The sequence below is a fragment of the Manis javanica genome, chromosome 14, assembly GCF_040802235.1.
Source record: "Manis javanica isolate MJ-LG chromosome 14, MJ_LKY, whole genome shotgun sequence".
Taxonomy (NCBI): Eukaryota; Metazoa; Chordata; class Mammalia; order Pholidota; family Manidae; genus Manis; species Manis javanica.
Genome location: NC_133169.1, coordinates 13,803,555 through 13,827,673, shown reverse-complemented (window position 1 = coordinate 13,827,673; position 24,119 = coordinate 13,803,555). Strand labels below are relative to the sequence as shown.

General features: G+C 43.0%; 1 protein-coding gene across 1 annotated transcript in view; it reads left to right on the top strand.

The window, feature by feature from the left end:
* The window catches only part of MTARC2 (mitochondrial amidoxime reducing component 2), a 30,803-nt gene that overhangs the window by 5,667 nt on the left and 1,017 nt on the right, over positions 1-24,119 (top strand). The window contains exons 3-7 of the mRNA XM_037014272.2: positions 6,825-6,987; positions 7,961-8,101; positions 18,487-18,548; positions 18,637-18,708; positions 20,427-20,566. Of these exons, the coding sequence (XP_036870167.1) occupies positions 6,825-6,987; positions 7,961-8,101; positions 18,487-18,548; positions 18,637-18,708; positions 20,427-20,550 (562 nt within the window). The 3' untranslated portion in view covers positions 20,551-20,566. The remainder of the gene's footprint in view (positions 1-6,824; positions 6,988-7,960; positions 8,102-18,486; positions 18,549-18,636; positions 18,709-20,426; positions 20,567-24,119) is intronic.

Below are 24,119 nucleotides of genomic sequence, written 5' to 3'. Positions count from 1 at the left end.
GGAGGCTTTGCCAGTCGTATCTCAGGCTTGGGTGATAAGGAAGCTGGAGCGTTTCAAGGTGACCCACAGCCTTTGAGGTCTGGGATTGAGACTAAGACCCTCTGGAAGGAATGGATGTGAGGAATTTCCACTTCCTGCCTAGATGTGCCCCAGGCCTGGGCCTTCCTGAATCTGTGGGACCCCTGTGGGGCCATCACGTTCCATTTCAGGGTTGGCAGGGGTCTAGTCCTGTGCTCTCAGGAAGTCCTAGAGGCTTAGACACTTGACAGGGGGGCCCTGGATCCCTGAGCACATTCAGCATGTGGAAACTGGGGTTGTCCAAAGGTTCCAAGGCTCAGCAGGGACCTACAGATTGCTCCCTTGCCCTAATATGGATGTGGCCTGGCAGACTCACTTTGTCATGGACACTAAGCAAGTTTTCCCTTCAAGGCTGTTTACTTCGCTAAACAGGACACAAACCCTCCTGGACAGAGAGGGGAGGACCCTGTAGGGGGTTGATCCAGGTCTGGGAAAGCCACCTGAGTGAAAGCCATTCTTGTATAATTCTGTTCTGCACATCAGTTGTATTTCTGAATAAGGTGAGATAAGAAAACCCTAGGATTTGGAGAAACCAGCTACTGGGAGCTGTGTTTTTTAATTAAGACAGAAAAGGAGGGAGTGTAACCGGCACGCTACCCGCTCCAGTGAGGCGGACATTCTGTACCCAGTGGGGCTGTATTTACAAGCCATTTTTAATGCATTAGCTGTCATGAGGACTGCTAAAAACTGAAGAAATGACATAAAATAGACGGTAAGTGCCAAACCACAGCCTGCTCATTGGAGCCTAAATAAAATAAAATAAACCAACAACCTCAAGTTGGAAAAAAGTAAAGGAAATCCCTTAGCACAGCCATATAGACAAGGATTTTATTTCATGGATTTTTTTTTTAACTTTAACTGTTAGTTTCGGCTCCAGCTTTCCCCATTTACCCTGTGTGGCATTACATTTTTTAGAGTAACATAGACCAGGAGGCTTCTTAATTTTCACAGATTTATGAGTGATTATTGTGTAAAAAGGCCAAGCTTATGTTTTAAAGTGGGAGGAAGGAAGAAATGACTTCAAACCTGCATGGTCCAAAGTAAGTTTTATTCCTTTTAATTGAAATAATGGTCCCTTTTGGAAAAGAAGAAATTCCTCCAGCTCAGCTTCATTTGGTCACAGACTATACTGACTACTGATAACATTATGCAATTAAATACATGATTGCATATAATATTATATGTAAGTTACTAAACATAGTAAGGAAGCAAACACCTCCACCATGGTGCACAATTTAGGAAATACAGCAGGAAGAGAAATACTGCAGGTGCCTTCCTCATATCCCATCCCTCAGAGGTAACTAGTCTCCTGAATTTCCTTTTATTCCCCACTTCTTCTGCGACTAACTAGCCTTTCTACGTATGTATGTGTTCTTAAATAATATATGGTTCGATTTTGCCTAGTTTTAAAGTTCATCAAAATGTTGTGTCATATGCATTCTTCTGCAATTTCCTTTTCTCCACATCTTATTTCCAAGATTCATCTGTTTGTGTCTTGTATTTGATAGCTGTAGTTCCTTTTTTTCACTGCTGTATAGTTTCCAGTGTGTGTATCAGCTGCAGTTTACTTATTCATTCTTCTCTGCATGCTCCTATAAATTGTTAGCAGTTTTCTTGCAACATAAACAATGTTCAATGAACACATTGGTATGTGTCTTTAATTCTCTAAGGCATGGGAACTTGGAGGTAGAATCACTGAATCATTGGGTATGTTAATTTTTATAAGAAAATGTCAGATTGTCTCACAAAATTGTACTAATTTATATTTCATCGGAGTAAGGGTCCATTGTCTCCTATCTTCAGTAGCTAGGTTTATTTAGTCCTCATCATCTAGATTTTATTACACTTTAAATTCTGTCAGTATTTTTCAAGAGTCAGGTAGTAGCTCTTTGTGGTTTTAATTTGAAATTCTTTGATTTCCAATGAGGTTAAATTTTTTTTCTGTATGATTATTAGTTCCTTGTGTTTCCAGTCCATGAAATTATTTTTCATATTTTATGCCCAGTTTTCCCTTTCTTGCAGGTAGTTATTCTTTATATTGGCTTTTTACAAATCATTGGTCAGGTATATGAGATGCAGATTTCCCACTTTGCAGTTTATCTGTTATCTTTTTAATGGAATCTTCTGATAGTCATTCTTAATTTTACTATATTCAGGTTAGTCTTTCTTTTCAAATCATCACTTTCTTTGTGTCTTAAGAAGTATCTTCTGCTTCAGAGTTACACAGATATTCTCCTAATATTCTTTTTCTAAAACCATTAAAACTTTAACTTTTCCATGTATTATCTGGAGTTTATTTTTGTAAATGATTTGAAGTGGCAATTGGATATGACTTTTTATAGAGATTATCACTTGTACCAGCACTTTATTGAATAATTCATGTGTTTCCCACCTCCTTAAAATGCCACCTCCATTGTCTATCAAGATGCTTAAGAATATCTGTTTCCGAGCTCTTACTCGGTTGCACCGGTCTATCCATTCCTGACCGTACACTGCACTGCCTTAGTGACTTTAACTTTGTATGGTAATATCTAGTAGGAAAAGTTTCCCCATGATTTTATTCTTCAAAATTGTCTTGACTACTGCCTTCACTCTTCCATAAATTTTAAAATCAGCTTGCCAACAATGTGTAAAACCCTTTTGGAATTTTAATTGGAATTGCAATGGATCTGTGGCTTGATTTGGAGAAAATGGAAATGAATATATATATATATATTCATATGTCATGTATGATATTTGGAAGAGTTTCTGCTTCATGCCAGGCACTTAAAGACTAAATAAATCTTAGCTTTTAAATAGCTCTTACTATCTTTACAGAACTTCTCTACCCATGAATGTGATATCTTCCCACCACTTATGTCTTATTTTACTTCTTTAATAAAGTTTTGTAATTTTCTCTATAATGGAATTGTGCAACTTTTATTAGATTTAGTCCTAGATATCTTATCTGTCTATTCTTATTTTAAATGACAATTTAAGTAACTTTATTTTCTAATATCTGTAGTGTTGCCAGGCAGCTACATCTGGGAGGTCTCTCCCTGCGCACCAGGTGTGACCTCAACCTGGACAGGGGAGGGTTCTTGACTCTGAAGGGGAAAGAATTCTCCAGCAGGTCGAAAGAGTGTAGAAAAGGAAGGAATTCATTAGAATGAGAAAAGAAATGAATGACAGTGGCCTTGCTGGCAGCTGAGAGCAGGAAACTGGAGAGGTGCAGAGGGCAAGTTTGCTAACCATTTTCTTGGCATAGGGTAGATACCCTTGCTATCTCTTAAAGTCAGGGTCACTTGGCACCCCATGTCTGCTTGGATCTGTACTGCATGGGGACTAGCACCTACCACCCCAGGTTGGGGAGCCTCAGAGCATGGGATGGAGTGAGATTGTGTTCTGAGAACTTCCCAAAGAAAGGAGATTTTCAGGCAGGCCCCTACAGCTACAGTTCCGTCCGGGTCACCCAGGTGACAGGAACTCGCATGTCCAAATCTGAGCTCTCAACAGCCTCTCCCTACTTATCAGGGGTAAAATGGAGACTTGGAAATAGAATGAAATAGCAAAAAGACAAATTCAGTAAGTTGAGCAGTGAGAAAACTTTCTTTAAAGGTACACATTCAAAGAGAGAAAAAGTGCAGATATCCTCAGAGATACACATTCAAAGAGAGAAAAAGTGCAGATACCCTCAGAGAGGAGGCATGCTAAAAGGCTGAGGGTTCCCTCTTTTAAGGATTTTTCAAAGGGCTGGGGGTATAAACTTGTAAAATAGTCTCAAAATGCCTATTTCCAGTGCGGGACATTAAGTCTCTTCTCTTCTATTATCAGTCCTCCAGTAATTCTGCAAAATTAACACAAGAAATTGGTCAGTTCCTCTCCCGGCTGGCAGCTTCCCTCTCAGAACATATCAATCAAGACCACCTGCCCTGCCCCCAAAGTGGATTGAGTTGTCTGTTTACTAAAGAACATGTTAGGAATCTTACTTCCTAATTTCCTGGTTTTTAGAATGGAATTCAGCTTTAAGATGGAATCCTTCCTGTTCTTACCGTACTGTTTATATCTCAGAATTTTTCATCATAGGCAGGGAAAGTTAGCCATGATACTTGTCTCAGGTCCCTGCCCCACATCAGTAGTATTTACTCTGATTATTGACAGAACCCTCCAGTAAAACTGGATTTTCTTTGTAAAATTCCATTGAAATCTTTATGTCTCCTTAAGTATTTTGTAGTAGATTATTTTGCTTTGCTAATTAGTAGATTGCTAAGTAACAAAGTTCTATTAGACTCACACAGGGAGGTTGAGTGTTTTCTCTGGGATCTTGATGATGGCACATTTTGTGTCAAAATTTGGAAAAAGGGGATTTGCATAATATTTTCAAAGAATTGAGGAAAATGGAATGACCAAGGGATAGACACAGTGTGCTGCGGGGATGGGAGAGAGCAAGGGTCAGCGGAGGGGCAACTGTTAGGAGCCGGAAGGCGCTGGATAATTATCTTGCCCATGGGGGGCTTTCTGATTTTCAGAGTGCCAGCATTCCACTCACCTGGTGGGTGGGAGCTGAGGGGCAGAAGTGTGTGCACTTACCTACGAGTGCTGTCTGAAGGAGTCGTGGCAAGTGCCCGTCCCAGGAGCAGATGCCCAAGGAGCTGATGAACAGTGGGTTCAGATGTCTTTGGAGTAGTAACCTGGTTTGTTGGGGAGGGTTTTCGGGGATGCGCTGAAGGCCAGGGGAACCATGAGAAGGCTTGGGGACCAGGCCAAAACTTAATCAGAGACCAAACAATGGCTCCATGAAGGGGGTGTTAAGAGAAGGAAAAGGCCTGAGAAGTGTTAGAACAGCATCCTGGCGGGACAGGCTGTCAGAGGGCAAGGTGTGTCTACAGTCAGACCAGGGTTGTGGGCCTGGGGGCTTCATCCAGTACTGAGCACCTCTTAGGTCCACACTGGCTTCCCTCACCTACGTCACCTTGCCAGTCTTCATGCGGGGGTGAGTGTTCACATGGGGAGGTGCAGGCACCTCCCTGGTATGATACAAGGGCAGAGGATGCTTTAAGGGGACCAGTGTCCAGATCTTCCAGCCCCATAGGTTCTCTTTCCTAACAGTGATCCGAGTCACATCTACAGTGGGCATGTTCTCTCCCATCCCACCTTTTTTACAGATGAAAAGCTTGCCCACCCTATGTCTTACTAGGGAGAATTGCCCTGGGAAGGAAAAGTCTAAACAATGAAAAATGCAACATAAACAGTGAAAAATATTGGTGTCAATAAAGAGAATGACTCCAGTGGTAGGGTAAACTCATTCTATAAGTTGGTGGCTCTGGGTCTTGCTAACCCTAAAGTGAAGGAACCCCTAATCAAACTGTTGTTGATAAATTCATTTAAAATACTTTTTGATGAATGATTGCTATGTGGCAAATATTGCAGATGGGTTCAAAGAACAATGAAATCGCTATAACTCAACTTCTTCCCTTCCCATCAATTTATTTATGTGAAAAAGTTTCTCAAGGCTTATAAAAAAAAAGGAATAAAATTTATGCTGGACCTTGTCTTATTCAGCAATAGGTAAAATTCATGCACAGGTACATGTATGTGCTAAAGGATTCCTTAAAGAAATTAATTTCCAAAAAGGATTTACTTTTGATGGTAATTATCAAATTTTATAATTTTGTTGTGTCCCTTGTGCACAGTAAAAATTATAATGATAACTCAGTCCCGCAAAATTTCTTCACATATGGAGTCTTCAAAACAACGAAATGCTGATTGGTTAAAAAGTGATCAATCACCACAAAAATATATTAAGGTAAAATTATGTAAGAAATAGAATGTACACATGGGTTCAAGAATAAAAAGGAGAATATTAAAATGCAGACCATGAAAGAAGACCTTAATTATGTATTTTTAAATTTTTCCAGGGGTGTGTATCAACCATCATGGCATTTAGGTTCCATGCATACTTTTAAAAGCACAATTTCTTATTTTATTTTATTTTAATATAATTTTTTACATTTGTAACAATAATATATTTAATCGAATTCACAGTAACTTTATTTTAAATGTTAATGTTTAATATTCAGTGGAAATTATATCTTTCATAACAAATTAAACTCATGGTGAAAATGTTTACATGGCGACATATAATTCCATGAGGAGTACATAGCTTTTAAAAAAATATTTTGGGGAACTCCAGCAAAAAACCCTGGAAGACCACTGTGTTATCTAATGGAATCGGTGCCTACAATGTGGGGCAAGCACTAAATTATTACCTCTAAGTTACTGCTGGAGACAGAATGTCAGAGGAATTCAGTGATTTGCAAAGGTCACGGAGTCAGGAATGGCAGAGTTCCAGTGCGAACCAGGTCTGCTGGGCTCCAAGCTTAGCATGCAGGTACCACATGGCAGCCCCTCTCCCTTCCTAGAAGTATCCTAAATCCTTGGTACTCAAAGTGTGGTCCACGGACCAGTAGCTTGGCATCCCATGGCTTGTTAGGAATGCAGAATCTCAGGCACCAAACAGACCTACTGAACCAGACTCTGTATTTTAACGAAGTCGCAGGTGATTTGCAGGCAGTTAGGGTTTGAGAAGCTTTTCCCTGGAGCATATGCAGCTCCCTACCCCTGGGGCTTCTGCCCAGCTTTGGCCCACGGATCGCTGGCCCTCTGGATAGTCAGGTCCCAGTGGTCCAGCTGTTTCTTCTCTGACACCACTGCTCAGTGTGTTGAGGCAAGAAAGTAACCCTGGTGCTGTCTTGTGATGCTTCCAGGTTATTTGGTCTTGACATAAAGGGCAGGGACTGCGGTGATGAGGCGGCTCAGTGGTTCACCGACTTCCTGAAATCAGAAGCTTTCAGGGTGGTTCAGTTTGAAAAGGACATGAAGGGAAGACCATCAAGGGAGATTCTGCCGCCCTTCGTGCAGAATTACCAGGTGAGTTACAGAGGTGCCCTTCACTTCCACCTGTCACCTTCTCGTCTGGCCCCCTCTGGCCCACAGGGGGCCTCTCTCAGAGCCCTTGTAGCAAAGTGCAGTAATACCCCAGGTGAGTGGTCCTGGGCAGGGATTGGGGATGAGAGGGAAGTGGACAGAGAGCCTGGGATCGGTTATAGGAGATGCTGTGAAGGGAGAATCAGGGAGACTCCCAGGGAGGTGGGGATTCAAGAGAAAACAAGCTGGGGAGGTGAAAAGTGAGAGGTGTGGCTGGGGCTTAACTCAGGTTTCCTCAAATTATGGAAACAGATCTTCTCCATGGGCTCCCTTCCAGTCCGCGTGTTTGGGCTATTTCAGGTGTGGGAAGGCACCTCCTCCCTTCGTGCCAGCCATGGCCCAAAGACCAAAGCCTTTGCCCTGCAGTAAGACGGGGGTTAGAACGCATGCACCCCAGGGAGCCTCTGCCCATGTCTGAACTACAGGCTCCTTGAACTCGGGCCTTACCTGCTGTGATGGCAGCTGTTTCCCCACCCAGAACGTGCCTGGTGCAGAGTGGGGACTTAATACATGCATGCTGAGTGCTGCAGAGTGGCTGACAGACATGATGGCTAGAGTAGCTGGTTGCCAGCAGCCGCCTCCCCAGTTTGACGGGATGATGTGGGAAGGCGGTGCCTGCTGGCCGCTGGTCTGGGGGAACAGGAAAGCTGAGGCCAGGGAGGTCACGCTGGCTCTGAGCCCTGGCTGCAGCCTTCAGCATGTGGATGGAGCTCCACCTGAGGCCCAGCAGGCAGGACCCATGCTTCAGAGCTGATGTGAACCTTCCCAAGCCCATGGTGTCATCTCTCCATCCTGAACCTGACCACCGCTGCCCCTTCTGCACTTGGGTAGTTTGCTTTGGGATTTTGCTTAGCTTTGCAGTTTGTCTAAGAGTTTCACAGGGCAGCGAGGCCTGACCGTGCTGTGTTCGGCACAGGTGGCCTACCCGGATTGCAGCCCGGTCATGGTGCTCTCAGAAGCCTCCCTGGCAGATCTGAATACCAGGCTGGAGAAGAAAGTGAAGATGGACCATTTCAGGCCAAATATTGTGGTGACCGGCTGCAAGGCTTTTGAGGAGGTAAGTGGCTCGCTGCTTTGTGCATGGTGTTCAGGTGTGCAGCTCCGGGCACTAACTGAACTGCCGTCTCCTTAGCCAGTGCCAGCTCCCTCCGTCCAGAGTTGGCAGCAGGGACGACTGTCTTTCACTGAAAGTTGCTTTAACCTGTGGAGTTGGTCACTTATTGCTGCTCCTGTCAACTTGCTGGCTTCAGGGGGCCACTGCCAACCCTTCAATGCTCAGGGCCCCAAAGCAGGCAGTCAAACTGCAGCAAGTGTGGGAGTAAGCTAGAATGTATCATCATCACTCAGAGATACCTAAAGGGAAATGAGAAGAAGAGACCAGCCATCTCTCCCTTTCCTGCACCACCCAGGAGTGCTCAGAGGTCTGAGACTCCTAAGAGCCCCAGACCCCAAGGCGGAGGCCAAGAGGAGGCAGGAGACCTGCCTGTGACTAGGGCCCTGGAGACACTCCACGGCAAGGCCTGAGTTCTCCCAGAGGACTCATGTGCTCTCTCCTGTGGCTGACCCCAGAAATTTCCACTCTCCAGAAACCCTTGCAGCCCTACAGGGGCAACTATATCAGAACGCAGTTGTAACCTGCGATCTGTACATGAAATACAGACAGCTGGGGGTTGCTTTGTAATAAGAAACATCAGCAATGATATTAAACATTGGGGGTGGGCTAAGCTTGATGAGCCCTGGAAGTAACTACCCCATTTATTGGGCTTTTCCTGTGCCAGGTACTGAACCAATGAACCAATGAACCCCAATGAACAAATTACTTTATTTGATCCTCATGACCACCCTGTGATGACTGTATAATTGTCGCCTTTTAGTAACAGAACTGAAGCTTGGAGGTGTTACGCCACTTGTTAGGTGAGTGAGTGGTGTCTGGTATGACCACTCAATACCTGCGTGCCCAGCTTCTGGGCTGTTAAGGTCATGGGCCAATTTAGAGATCCCAGGTAGATGATTCTGAGGGCTGAGGAAGCTCCTGAGCACCTCCCCAGTTCTTCCCTCCCTTGGGTGACCGCATTTCCTTGTGTGAGGGAAATGTGTGTCCCTGTATGCTGTAAGCATTGTACTTTGGGCCAAACCTTAGACTAGAGCCCTGTATACATCCTTGTGTATGTGGGCACTTCATATTATTTGATAATCAATAAAATAGCAATATATTCAGAAGTCCACTTGATGTTATCCTGTCATTTATTACCTATTTTCTTAAATTCCTCTTTACATTTGTTCAGAATGTTTTTTTAATCGATTGTCTCTGATGGGCCAGGCACTGTATCGAGGAGGATGCAGAGATGAAAAGATACAGAGCCTGCCCATCCGCTGGAGTCACACGGCTGCTATATTTAAGAAAGATGGTGTTTGTTCATAGTCTTACTGAGGATTGTGACCCACAGCAGCCCATTGGGATGCTCTGATAAACTGCTGTAAAGCCCCTTGGGTTGGAGACATCCTAAATACTTCCTACAGCAGGGGATATCTGCAGAAAAGAGGTTACATTTATCAATGCATCAAGCAGTGTGGCCTGGATGCATCTAGCTAGTGGCCTAAAGGATCATGCTATACACATTCCGATGCAATCAGTGTGTGAGGAGGCAAGGACAGGGTCTCCTTAAGTGGGTGACCTTGTCTTTCTTTGGGCATGGAGAGGGCCTATGTGACATTATCTTATCCATGCTGAGCAGAAAATTCCTGACTGACTGCATTTCTGGGAGAGGTTGGAACTCCAGTTAGGTTAGGTATGAACCCCGGTTTGGTGACTTGGCCTAGCAGAGATGGCCCCCATGCTGAGCCTCTGCCTTTCTTTCTAACAAGCGATTCAAATTTCCTGAGATGAGGGGAACGGCTGGGAGTCCATGGCAGCCTCGCATGAAAGGTGCTTTAATGCACGTACTTAGCTGGTGCCCAGGGTGCTTAGGAGTAGAAATGCCTAAATCTTCTTGGGCCTCCAGATTTGGTAGGATCTGAAGAGAGGGGTCAGCAGCCATGTGTGTAGCTGTGTGTGTCGTGTGCGACAGCAGTGGTGAGCGAGGGTCAATGTGAGCAGCAGAGGCAGCTGGCTGGAAGGCCTAGACACGTGAGCCTTGACATTAAGGTCTGCCTGGGAGCATTTCAGAATTACGGGTGTCCTAGGGGTAAAGGGGAAGGGGCAGGAGGAGGCTGGACTTGGAACTGGCTGGAGGCCACCGTGCCAAGGAGTTTCGATTTTATATCGTGAATATTGAGGAGCTGGTAATGCCTTTGAACAAGAAAGTATGATGATTTGCATTCATCCAGCAGATAATACTGATGCCCACGGTGCTCCAGGCGTAACATTCCCCTGGCAGCTCTCTGGAATGTGCATGAAAAGGTAGGGCATCGAGCAGAAATCCCAGGACCATGCTTAATCACCAGGGGGTCTCTGAAAAACTGCAGATTAGACCTAACCTGAAACCTGTGCCCACTGAAATCAACCCCACTGCTGTGTTTTAAGAAAAGTTTATTCTGCATCTTACGTGACCCGGAAGTCAGCGTATCAGTATGTTAAACTGCTCTAAAGCTCTTTGTTTGGGAACATACTTTTGTACAACAGTGGGTGGTTGGAGGGAAGAGGTTATGTGAATCAATAGATCAGAGTAGTGTCTTAAGGACAGACTGAATATTCTGATGCCGTCTGTGTATAGGAGGAAGTGATGACTAGGATTGCTAATTATTTTACTAGTTACACAAGAGCCAGACCTCTTTATCTTCTGAGCATGCCAGGCTGTTTTTTCCTGTAGGGGTGAGGGGCTGTGAGTCTCAGGACCCAGGCAGGAATGGCTGCAGGTTGTCTGTGACAACGCACAGCAGGGGCCAACCTGGCTGACTTGCAGCCTCTGTATTTGCACAGTTGTTTGCCTGTGGGACCATAGCGGGGATGGTCATTTTATTTTACACTTACACAGGAATCATTTTGCCTGTGACCCTATGTTGGCAGCACTATTACAGAAGGGGCAGGAGAGGAAGTGGCTGACGTTCTCCGACCATCAGCTCCTTAAGGGAAGAGACTCGATTTTTCTCGCTAGGAATAAATCCAGATTTGGTGGGACCTCAAGTTTGTACCGTCTGGGGAGTCTCTTTAAGAAAATAACAAGCAAAATTGGGTGCAGGACCTTAAAAGGGTCCAGGGTTAAGTGAGGGGCCTGAGGCTTATTAGCTTCCCAGCAAACGCACCCACTCCCCTGTTCTACTTTCTGTGGAGCGCATGTACGTGTGGAGTCATTACACTCCTGTTAAACACAGATCGAAATTACTGCTTAGTATTAATAATGCAAGTCACCAAAGATTGGATTAGAAATTGGTCGAAGAAGCAAAAACTCTTTCATGCAAATCCTGTATTTGGCGTGTTACGGGCTGAGTTTGTTCTCTTCCGTTCCTGTCCGCGCCACAACAAAGCACTGAACAGCAGAGACACAGTAGCGAAGCAGAGGAAACTTGTACTTGAATACACTGCAACGGCGGACTGGGCCAGACTCAAGGTAGACAGAAGCCCCGAACTTTTGGGGGAGGGTCTGTTTATCACCGCCTACTGGGAGACACGTCTTTTGATTGACAGGGTGAGGTCATTTGATTGACAGCTCTAGTTACACACCCATTGCTCTTGGTGCGCATGGCTCAAACCACGTACAGAAAAGCCCATGGGGTGGGGGAGCAAAAGCTATTTTATTTTAGTGAGATTGTGAGAAGGTGTGGTTTGGACAGTTCCTAGTTCTGTTCAAATTATCCCTCGTTGGGACCTTGTTGGGACGGGTGGTGGGCAAGAAGTTCTCTCCTGCAAAGCCTTTGTTGTCCTCACCTGGAACCCACACCTGGGCCGTTGGGGCAGGTTTATCTTAAAACAGTCTGTTCTCTATCCCTTCCCGGATGCTTCTATTTTGCTACCACCTAACAGATCCATTATTATTTGAGAAACTTTCTTCTAGGGAGTACAGTTTTTCTTGATTTGTCTCCATTGAAGACGTTAATTTTGGCTTCAGATGTTGAGCAAGGGGAGTAAGAAGAAAAGATACGCTCATTCCTGGCTAAAGGGTTTTTCTTTCCTGTAAACTGAACCTAAGTAAGGCTCATACAAGGGGAATCCTGCTCTCCCAGGCAATTTGAGTGGGTGGAGTCTTTTTTTTTTTAAATAAAACAAATATTAAGTGACCTTGTGCTCCGAAGGCCATTTGTCTTATTCCTGCATTGTGATGGGCTTCCTGAAATAGTAATGAGATGGAATGCTCTTATTTTTCTAGAAGAGTCCCCTGCTTATGTACACAAAAAAAAATCTTTACTATAAAATGATGCTAATGTTGCTGATTTATTCTCCTTTAAATTTGGAAGCCCAGTAGTTAACGGCCTGGTGCATTAACCTGTCTGCTGGGCACTGCCATACAATCTAAAACCCTTTCAGTTAGTGGGCCTTTGTTAAATATTAATGTAAAATGATAATGCACTAAATATTTAATAGACCAACTAATAATAAAAAAATAGCAAATCTAAGTATGCTGCAAAATTTCAGGTCATTATTTATTGCAAAAATATAGTGCAATAGGGGAATGTACTGGGCAACATTTACTGTTTTTTCCATGTAACTCAGAATGTTAAGCAAATTTTAAAAGGTGCATTTCCTTGAACCTGTGTGATGTGTTTGTAGTTCTGAAAGTACAGTACAGTGAAGTGTAAAAATAATAAAATTGACCAGTGCTGCTTCTCTGTCGTTGACCATTGGGGGTCAAGTCAGTGTTTCCCAGACTTTGTTCACTGTTCTGATGAGCAAGACTTGATATTGTTTTGGAATGTCTTGTTTGTATTATTCCGTACTCCACATTATGAAAGCGTTGTGGAGAAGAAGCTTGATGAAAACCCTCCTCTCATTTAGGAAGTGCTTCTCTGTGAAGGTTCTAGAGAGGCAGTCGATTTTGAAGCTAGGCAGCTGTGGTTTGAATACCAGCCCTATGCTCTCTGGCAGTGTGAATTGGTTCCTTCCAGGACTATTCTCTGCAGATGTTGAAAAACAAAGTTTTCGCAAATCGTCATTCCCAGACTGTTTAGTCCCCCAAACTTGAGTTGGAATGAGTGAGGATTTTACTTGGGTGCTTAGATAAGAAGTCTCTGTCCTGGAATCAAAACACTAACCTTTGCCGGGCTTCAGGAATTTCTGAAATAGTAATAATAATAATAACAGTATATAAAACAGTAACAGTTATGGCTCACAATTATCAAATGCTTATTATGTAGCAGGCACTGTGCCAGACCCTTACCATTAATCATCTCATTTAACTCTCCTAGTTACTCTTTCCAAACTGCAAGTCAAACCCATTATTGGGTAATAATATCAGGTAGGTGGGTCCTGACCTGAATTACAAAAAAAAAAAAATAAGAATAGAGTAGAATGAAAGATATCACAGTAAAGTATATATAGAAGGGTTAAGAATTGTTTTGCCAAATTTTTTTTTAAGTTTTATCTGGGCATGTGTGTGAAAGAGCATTAAAGAATAGTGCAAAGTGTAGTTATTAAAAAAAGAGTTCATTTTTGGGGGAGCAGTTTTAGGTTTACAATAAAATTGAAGGAAAGGTAGAGAGATTCCCCATACACCTCCCACCCTCACACATGCAGTACCTTCCTTATTTCAGCATCACTCACCAAAGTGGTACATTTTTTTAGCCAAGGATGAGTCAACATTGATCCATGATATCACCTAATGTGCATAGTTCCCCTTAGGGTTCATTCTTAGTGTTGTAGGTTCTATGGGTTGGAACAAATGTATAGTGACACGTCCATCATTGTGGTGTCGTGCCATTTCTACTGCTCTAAAAATGCTCTGCGCTCTGCCTGTTCATTGCTGAGCCACCCCACTCACCCACCCCTGGCAGCCACTGATCTTTTACTGTCTCTGTAGTTTTGCCTTTTCTGGAATGTCATGTATTTGGACTCAAACAGTACGCAGAATCCTCACACTGGCCCCTTTCCCTTAGTAATATGCATTCAAGTTTCCTCATGTCTTTTCATGGCATAATAGCTCATTTCTTTTTAGCTCCAAAGAATATTCCATTGTCTGGACTTACTGCAGTTTATCCATTCACCTGTCGAAGGACATCTTGGTGCTTCCATATTTTAGCAATTATAAAATACAGTTGTCTTTTTTTTTTTTTTTACCTTGGTTCGTGGTGGAAAGTATTTGATAGCCCCTGAGGTGAGTGGTGTTTTCATTTTTCTTCATACGGAAACTGAGACTCAGATTAGCTGGGTTACTTGCCCAGGATGACACAGCTGGCATATAGCCAGGTGAGGATTCGTGCTCCAGGCATCTGTCAGAAGTGCATGGATTTCAGCCATCTTCACAGCTCTCCCTCCTGCAAGCCACTGCCGATCCATTTAGCAAGACAGCCTCGGGGGCCTCTGCTCATTGTGGGGTCAGGGGGGTCAGGTCCCTGCCCCTGAAAGAAGCGAGGCAAGTTGGCGTCACCAAAAACTGAAAGAGCAGGCATCAGATTTGGTATAATGAAGATAAACTCAAATTTCACATTAACTAACTTTGCTAGAAGCAAGCTAAATTCATCTAAAAGTCTTTTTCCTTTCTGAATGAATGCAAAGCACCAAGACAGGCGTACAGGGACTGTGCTTCACTACGTGGGCAGTAACTGCTCGCCTTCCAAGTTAGGGGCCCCATGCTCTCATCGGGGGCTTTTCTGACATGCCCACATTGTTAGGGGCCTCAGGCAAGAACCTGGGATAGGTTTAGAAATGCCAGAATGACAAAACCACGGGAGATGGGAGTCCTGGGTGGAGGAAGTAGTACTACATTCATGTTTCTAAACAATTTGCCGACAGAATTAGCACCATTACTTAGGGAGATCTCCTACATTTGAGGTTTTGGTTTACATCTCAGTGCCTGAAATATTTCCCATAGAAACCTTTAGGGGGTGGGCCAGAGAGAGCTGAAGAATGGAAAGGCTCAGCCCGTCACATGGGGAAGAAATGAGGGGAATGCCTCTGTGGGATTCCGCGTGGCCTCACGCAGCTTTTCCGTCTGCACCCCCTGAGAAAATAAAACACCCTGGAAAGACCCTGGGCAGGAAGATAGGTGGATTTAGAGCGAGGGAATGCGCTTCTCCAACACAGGCTGCACATCCGTGAGGGGGAGCTTTAAGTAATCCTGATCCTGGGTCCCAGGTGCAGTCTGGGCGGAGGAACTTACAAAGCCTCCCACGTGACTGCAGCAGGCAGCCGGGGTTGAGAACGTCTGGCCTACAGTCTTCCTCGGGAACAAGGTGATGATCAGCAGCAACTGCATGTGGGCCCGGAGAGCGGGAGGGCCATGTGGTCCGTCTGTCTTTGTGAGCTTGACCTTAACCTCTCTGAGCATTATTTTCTGATCTTAAATTTGGCAGGCTTTACTCAAGGATTTTAAAGGTTCTTTGCAACCCTAGAATCGTATGATTCCATGTGCTTTTTCTCTTCTCTCTATTAATGTGTGTGTATGTGTGTGTGTTTATGGTCAAGAAGGGCACTATCACAACCGTCTCTCAGATCCAGATGTGACATTTTTGTTGTTTTTTTTCTTTTTTTAAGCAAATGCATTGGACATACTATGTTCCATTTAAAAGTGAACACATTTAATCTTCCTAACAATCCCATGAGGTCCATTTTTCACGATTTCCTTCACCCACTGGGTTTTTTCTCATTTATCCATGGTCCTGAAGGAACAAGCCTTTGAGTAGGTCAGACCTGGTTGAGCTGAAATAGGGCTGGGATTTGGCCACTGAATTGTGTTTTTCATATCTTACTTGGCTCTAAATATGTTACTTTTCAGAGCAAGAAAGAAGTAAAAGTCTTCGATGACAATAGTACATGGGTGTTCCTTTTGAGCAGATATGGTCATACAAAAACATACACATTTATGCATCACATTGAAGGAGAGGCCATTTGCTTTACAAGGTTACCCTAGAGGTGAGCTCATCAAATCATCAAATAGAGACACTGAAGTCGAGACGGAATTGTAGAAGCAGGAAGGAGTCATCTGAGGGACCCCCGCACAACCACTCCTCTCTTGATGTCCTCTGGGGGACTGTGATTCACCGCCTGGACCAAGGGGCTGGGGGGCAGCCCAGAAGCCCCTGGGCTGCTGCCTCTGCCAGACTCTGCTGGCTGCAGGTGTGGGACCTCTCAGCATCTCAGTCAGGAGCTGAACCCCATGGGGAGACTAAGATCCCTTCTGTCCATGAGGCCCTGGGACCCCAGTGCTCTGACCTCCCTGAGAGGAGTCTGGGGTGGGGTGGGGCACATTCAGCCACATCAACCCCACGAAGTATTCAATTCAGTGACGACGCATCAGACACACAGAAAGAGCCACATCTCCAGGTTTCATTTCCTGTTTTGTAGCCTGCTCCAGGTGTCCTCACAAGGAAGTGGCCTTGAGGAAGGAAGCTGGCTCGGCAGAAAACCTTAGGCCTCTGTCCTAGCTAGATTTTCCAGGTCCAGGTGTTCCGAACAGCAAATTCCTCCTGGCACACTAATTTTGCAGTTAGGTCCGCAGAAATGTGTGCCCTGCAGTTCTGGAGGAAGACAAGTCAATCACCGTGTAACAGGCAGAGACTTAGATCTTACAGATAAAGTATATCTTTCTTCTCTACCCAGTGTTGCTCAAATATAGTGGCAGGAGAAAGCCTCCAGGGAATCTGGAACCAGGGCTGTGGAGATGTGGAAAGCTTTTTAATGATTCAGTATGTGAGTCTCTTTCAGATAAAGTTAACCCTTTTCTGATTATAAAGGTATTTTTTTAAGTAATGCATACTCTGTACAGTTTGAAAGGTACAGAAAAGTTGAAAAGAAGGAATAAGATTCCTTTGCTTTCCAGCCATCACAAAGTAGCCTATGATATTTTATCATGCTTCCAGCATTGTTTATATGCCGCTATACAGATTGTACTGAATTTCACCATTTTCACTTCATGGCATATGGCAGCGCCCTCGTGTGGTGAAATGCGCCCGGGCTTTTTAGCCGCCTCCAGGCTGGGGCCCCGCAGGCCCAGTCACCTCCCCGACAGGAGCCCTGGGACTGGTCACGCTGCGGACGAGGTCACCCTCCGCCGGCCGGCCGCTCTGGTTGTCTTGCAGTTTTGCTGTTTGAACAGTGCTTATACTAAGTCCTGGCTAGGATATAGAGATCCCGTTTATTTCACGGTGTTAAAAAGGCCTTGCCTTTTACAAGGGTTACATGGTTCATCCCTCGACTGGTTGTTTGGAAGGTGGAGTTCATTTCCACCAAAAACAGTTTCATGAATGATGGCCGGGAACCCTGGGCATCCAGAGAGGCCGCTGTACCTCAGTCTAGTCGCTGCGGTCCTAGTCCGTAGGTTTCTGAGCTGGGAAGACCTGGCTAGGTACTGGAGTTCCATCCCCCAATACCTCCCACCTCTGCCCCCAAGGCCTGGACAGAGGATTGTCCAGTGAAATTAAAAAGTCACAGATGGCTTCCCTATTAGCAACAGAAGCCTGTAACATACCCTTCTCATACATATATGTGTGTGTATATGTGTATGCATATATGTATTAATATGCATATGTGTGTATTTAATGTAATCTGTTTAATCTCTGTACATATGTACTTCTATGTGTATGCATGTATCTGTGTGTGGATAGATAAGATAGATAGATAGAGATAGATAGAAATACAGTTAAAAGCTGAGTGATTTAAAATCCTGCTGTCAGAATCAGGAAAGTTTTCAAGCTTTTCTGCTGTGTCCCTGAGAAAATTCTGAACTCTTTCTAGGCCTCTGTTTCCTTGTATAAAATGGCATCATAATAGTACCTTCCTCAAAATTGTGAGGACTTGTTGAAGCCCTCAGGCAGATGTTGGCAGCGGCCGCTCTTCAAGGTTTGGAAAGCACAGCAAGGCCAGTGGCTGTGGGCCGCCAGGACCCCACAGCGGGGCTTCTTCTGTGTGGAAGGGGAAGTATTGAATGCGGGAGTCTTATAACTGACTCCCCTAGGGTGATGTCCCACTCAGCAAAGAACTGTCGCATCTTTCTTGCCTACCACTGTAGCTGAGTTCTAAGTGGGCTTGACCTGCAAGCCATGTATTTCTCACCACATATCAATACATTGACCTTCCAGTTAATTTATGATTTTCATGGCAAACTGCCCCCCAGAGAATGTCCGGTCTTGCTGTGTGACAGGTTTCTGAAACTGTGTGTCAAGAGGTGGATTCTGGACCAACATGCTCCTCCGTTTGAGTCTTTTTGGGAGATACTTTCTGGCACTGCTTTATAGTTGTGTAAAACTGTATAAATATTATGCTTCACAGCTTCCTAGTTAGCACCAGCCAAAGAATGAATTGCTTTAAAGACTAGTGAAGACTTAACTCAGAAGGTAATTTTCCTTTTTTCCTAGGACACCTGGGATGAACTCCTAATTGGCAGTGTAGAAATGAAAAAGATTCTGTCTTGCCCCAGGTGAGGATTCTCGGGAGCCTCAGCCTCGGGGGTGTGGCACGCTTATTGGTTCTTAACAGTTATCTGATCCTTGGTTATTGCTTGACAGGTGCATCATGACCACTGTGGACCCGGACACGGGAGTGATAGACAGAAAGGAGCCCCTGGAAACCCTGAAGAGGTAAAACATCGATGTGGCCAGTGTATTTTAATATTATCCCCATCCTAGAACACCCCCTCCATCCCCCTGGTGTAGATGCTCTGCCTGAGCAACTTTCACTCTGCCTTCTGGCTGGTTTGTGTTTCTTGGTTAATGTTAGTATTTGTGGCTTCCTCTTTGTTTTCAGATGGACCTTCTTGTGATTTTGGCAAAATTTTAATCGTATAATACTATGTCTTGAATTTTTCGTATCTCTCACATCAACTTGTAACATTTACATATGTATTTCTAAATTAAGATTGCAAATACTTCAATTATTTTTAATTAATGCTTAGTTATTAGTTAATTTTTAAATCATTAAAATTTGATAATGTTCAGTATTTTCAGTCTCAATGTAATTTCAGTATAATTTAATTATATTTTACTATGATTTTGATTCTTAATATTTAACATTTTTTTAATTAATTGAACCCTTCAAATTTATTAGAATCAGTATCAAGGAATATGAGAATACTTGAAGTACAATGAAATAATATAATAAATGTATAATGAAATATTAGAAAATTGAAATGTAGCAAGTTGTCAGAGTTTGTTTATCCAGGAGCTTTTATGCTGGGATGTTTTGTTTTGTTATTTAAAGAAGTCTAGCTGACTTTACTTCTCAATATAGAATGTGTTTTTAAATCCAAGTTAACATTTTTTTGGAGATAGATTCACTTTTGCTTCCTTTTCCTCTGTTTTGTTGGTTATTCTTTTTATTTTTTTTACAAAAATTTTAATTAAGGTACATGTAATAAAATGTGCAAATCTTAAAGTGTAGAGTTCAGTACGTTTTGACCTGTGTATACACTCATGTAACAATCACCTAGACCAAGATACCAAATAGCCTCGCTAATTTTCTTGTTGGTTATTTCTAATGGGCTTAAGTTAGGGAAGAGGTTATTTTTGAAGATTTCAGATAAACAATTCTATCTTGCTTTTTGATTTTTAAGATGAAGTGAAGCTAGTTTTTACTTTAGATGGTCTTTTGAAAAAAAAAATTTACAATCGTCTAGCTTCCCTGCCAACTGCATCACTGTCTTCATTTTTGTTCACCAACCACCCCAGCTTTGGGTTTGCAAGCTTGGAGGAGTGAAAAGCATTGTGCTTAAATGCCTTAAACAGCAGGGTTTGAGAGTTCAGGGCAGTTTGAATTTAAGATTCAGGAGTATTTGTTTCAGTGAGTTATAAAGTTGGAGGTACACGTGCAAAGGAAGTATTTATTTTAAATAACACACCAAAGTTTTCTTCTTTTTGATCTCAAACTGAAGCCAGGGGAACATTATTTATTTAAACTCTAGAAAAACTGGGATCCTGTGCAGTTTGATTAATTGCCCGTAGACTTCTCTGTCAGCATTTTAGAAAAGGCTTGCTGTTTATTTATAGGTAACCCCAGAATGAAAACTTAAATTCTGTTGACAGCACTTAGATTCTTTGTTTTTCCATTATTTTTTTTATTAAGGTATCATTGATATACAATTTTACATTGGTTTCAAATACACAACATAGTGGGTTCAACATTTACCTGTATTAAGTCCCCACCCCCTCCAGTACGGTCAGTGTCCATAATGTAATAAGATGTTATAGAGTCGCTAACTGTATCTCTGTGCTGTACCATGTTCCTGTGACCAGCCTGTATTGGACAGCCCTTAGATTCTTATTTCCTTTTGTGCCTGATGGTGAACTGTTGCCTCTTTCAGCTACCGCCTGTGTGATCCTTCTGAGAAGCAAATATATAAGTCGTCCCCACTTTTTGGGATCTATTATTCAGTGGAGAAAATTGGAAGCTTGAAAGTTGGAGATCCTGTGTATCAGATGGTGTAGTGACGGACCCACCCAGGTGAGATGGTAAAGGGCCAGCTTTGCTTCTGGAATGCAGTGCCTTGAAGCCACTGCCGTATGTTTTTGCATTGGGAGTTATTTTATATTTTGCTGCTTTAACTCTCAGAAGAGTGAGCAGTTTGTGTTTACATCTTTGGAGTTGGAAAATGCCCTTTCTTTTTTTTCCCTTCAACAGTCTGTATTCTTCCACTCAGCGGTCTCCATCCCTCTTTCCCATTCAAAAACTGAATTCAGTTATAAAATCCTGCTCTTGCAGGATCCCCAGCACAAAGACAGGTATATGCTCTCAGTTCATTAAGGATTATCACTTAGGAATGAAGAAATGAAGATGAGCGATTCTCAGGAGTTCTGTATTTATTTTTTTCTGCCTTTGATAGAAAAGTGAAGGGGAAATGTTTAAATGATTCAAAGTCAACTTGGAGAAAAATGTTCAAATAAAATGCTTTTTATCAAATGGATTTTTTAAATATGATTTAAAGTTTGAAAAAAAAACAGTTCTTCAAGGTGCCTGGATTCTGAATCATAAGGTAAAAAATAATGCTCTCACTTTAATTTCCTTGGGCCAAATAAAACCCTGACTGATGCCTGGAGCATTAATGCCTAACCCCCAAACTGTAGAAATGAGAAAGTCAGTCAGAAGATCTGAAGTTTTGAAACAACTCTTCTGATGAAATCTATAACCCAGTTCTGAAAGTTACCTATCTTCAGAACTCCTGACCACCCTCCACTAATTCTGGCCGGATTTTCTTATCTTGTCACCTGACCATCCTTGAGGACAACATACAGGGCAGTGATCCAGACAGACTGGACCTAGCATTGGATAGACTTGGGTCTGTTTTCCTAGCAGCCACAGTTCCTAACTTGGTTGAGTTTTTAACCTCCCTAAGTTTCAGTCCCCTCATCTGTGAAGTGATAATAAGAATAGAGCTTGACAAAATCAAAGTTATTTTGAGAATGAATACAATGAAGTTGTAGCATTGCAACAGAAACATAGATAAATATTAACTATGATTTTTATTGTCTTCATTGCAGTAATGCTTCATGTTGGGTCTAGCCTTAGATGCCATGAAATGTAGAAAGATGAGACAGGCTTTGCCCTCTAGTGGGCAAAAAGAAACTTTTATTGGCTACCTATTTATGGTCAAGCATTTATTAACATACCCATATTTCATCAGTTCTAAGATGCCTGTTTTCCCCAGATTTTAACACCTTTGAAATCACAAAATTTCTTGTAACATTGTGGATGCCTTTTTAAAAATCTCAGTGATGCATAAAATAATGGGGCATCTTATGATTTATGTATCTTGGATTTGATGAAATACAGTTACGTACTAGAGAGAAAATTGGGAAGGTCCTAAGTACATACCATTTCTTAAAGCCCACCTTGGGAAGGTGGACCGAAGCCTGAACCGTCAAGCTTGAGTGAAACGGATCCTTTGTTCCTGCTGTTCAGGCCACAATGGACTGGATCCGGAATGCTGGGGCCAAAGTCTTTCATATGTTGCATGCATTTGAGGGAGCTCAGTGGACTTTGAGGTGCCATAGCCATTAGGAGTCTTCCATATCACTTTGTCTCAAACCCACTCAATCTGATCCTGTTTTGCAGTGGTTGGAGGCAAGGCACACCTGTGGTTCGCTCAGACTCAGTGGATTTCCAGTTGTCTCAGCTGTCTGGGAGGCCTTGTGTATTCAAGAGTCTAAGATAACTTTGTTATCCTAAGGGTCTCTGTGAGATAAATGTGAAAGCATTTTCAGGGACAAGAAACAACTAGGACAAAGTTGCTGATAAGAGGCTTGCTCTTTGCACAATCTTATGACACACATTTACACACGTAAAGAAGTAACTACAACTCAGGTTGAGATAAGGTGCTTCATGGCTTCAGAAGAGAAGTTACTTCTGGGTGGGGTGATGGAGAAAAGCTTGGGGACAGAGATAGACTCTGAACTTGCTGAGAAAGGAAAGTCAGGAGAGTGCTCCAGGGATCGAATATGATGGAAGCTTCTAGAAGGGCCAACCTACCATAGGGACCTAGGAAGACACTGGGGCAGGAAAGAAGGGAGACGAGGATGGAGAGGAGGGAAGATGCCAGAAATTTTAGGTTCGTGAAAGTTAGTTTCCAGGTGAAGGTAGCTGTGCAATGTGTCTAAGTCCAAATCATGACCAAAACTTTTTGGATGAGTGTCCTGGTGGCACTGCATGGGGTGGCCTAGAGGGACTGAGGGGACATAAAAGGGGTGTCAGCATGGGATTTAAGTAGGATAGAAGTCGCTGGGGTGGAGATGGAAGTGTGGAGTGCCCAGATCCTCAGCGCGATGTACATGCTGTTTGCCATTTGGTTCCAAACTCACTTTCAGCTTTATTTTATTTTGTTTTATTTTTGTATCATTAATATACAATTACATGAGCAACGTTATGGTTACTAGACTCCCCCCATTATCAAGTCCCCCCTACAAACCCCATTACAGTCACTGTCCATCTGCGTAGTAAGATGCTGTGGAATCACGACTTGTCTTCACTGTGTTACCTTTCAGCTTTATTATCTGCCACTTGCCCGCACTAACCCTGGGGCCTTCCCCCTGCTTCTCTGTGCTGAATATGCCTTTCCTCCATAAGCAGCTGCCACTCAGGGTCCTACCTGGGAACAAAGCCTTCCGCTGGCCGCCCGGCCAGAAGCACTGAGGAGTTTCTTTTCTGGGGGGGCATTTCTGTTGGCCTTTAAAAATAACAGCAGTGTTACTCATCTGCTTGTAAGAGGGAGCCTCTGTGATGGTCTCTGCATTCTGGAGGACCAACTTTATAAAACAGGTTGATTAAAGCCTAAAAAAAGTTAGTATTTGCACCAGGGTTACTTGAATTATTTACTTATTCACTTAACATTTAATTATATTAAAGTTTATTCCATTATAAATGTAATACATGTTCATCATGGCAAATTTAGAAAAGACCAGTAAAACAAGAAATCACCCACTGTCACTGTTTATAATTTTGTTCTGGTTGGTTTTTTTTGTTTGTTTATTGTAGCCATGATCTGTATGATATATATAATATATATAATATATATCATGCAGATATATATTGTATATCATCTACATATTGTGTACACAGATGTGTATCATACATATATCATACATCATATATATGTACAGAAGTATGTATCATAAGCATTTTCATACCCCCCCATCTATTCAAATGCCATTTTTGATGGCTTTATATTGCATTGTTTAAATATGTGAAACATTTTAAACCCCATTTTACAGTATTTGACACTTGGACTAATCCAATTTTGTTACAAATAATAATATAATATATATCTCTGTATGCAGAACACTTTAAAATTGTGTTGTTCCGTAACTTAGATTCCTGATGTGGAATTATTGACTCATGGAGTATAAGAAAATTTTTTTGAACAGGTGCTTTCCGAAGTGTTCTGCCTCTTTGTGCCCCCACGCGTGACGCGGGACAGATTCCTGTCTCTGGGCCTTTGCCAGAACTGGGTGGGTGACTAGTTTTTAACAGGCTGCTTATTTCCACTAAGGTAATTTGGTGCAGG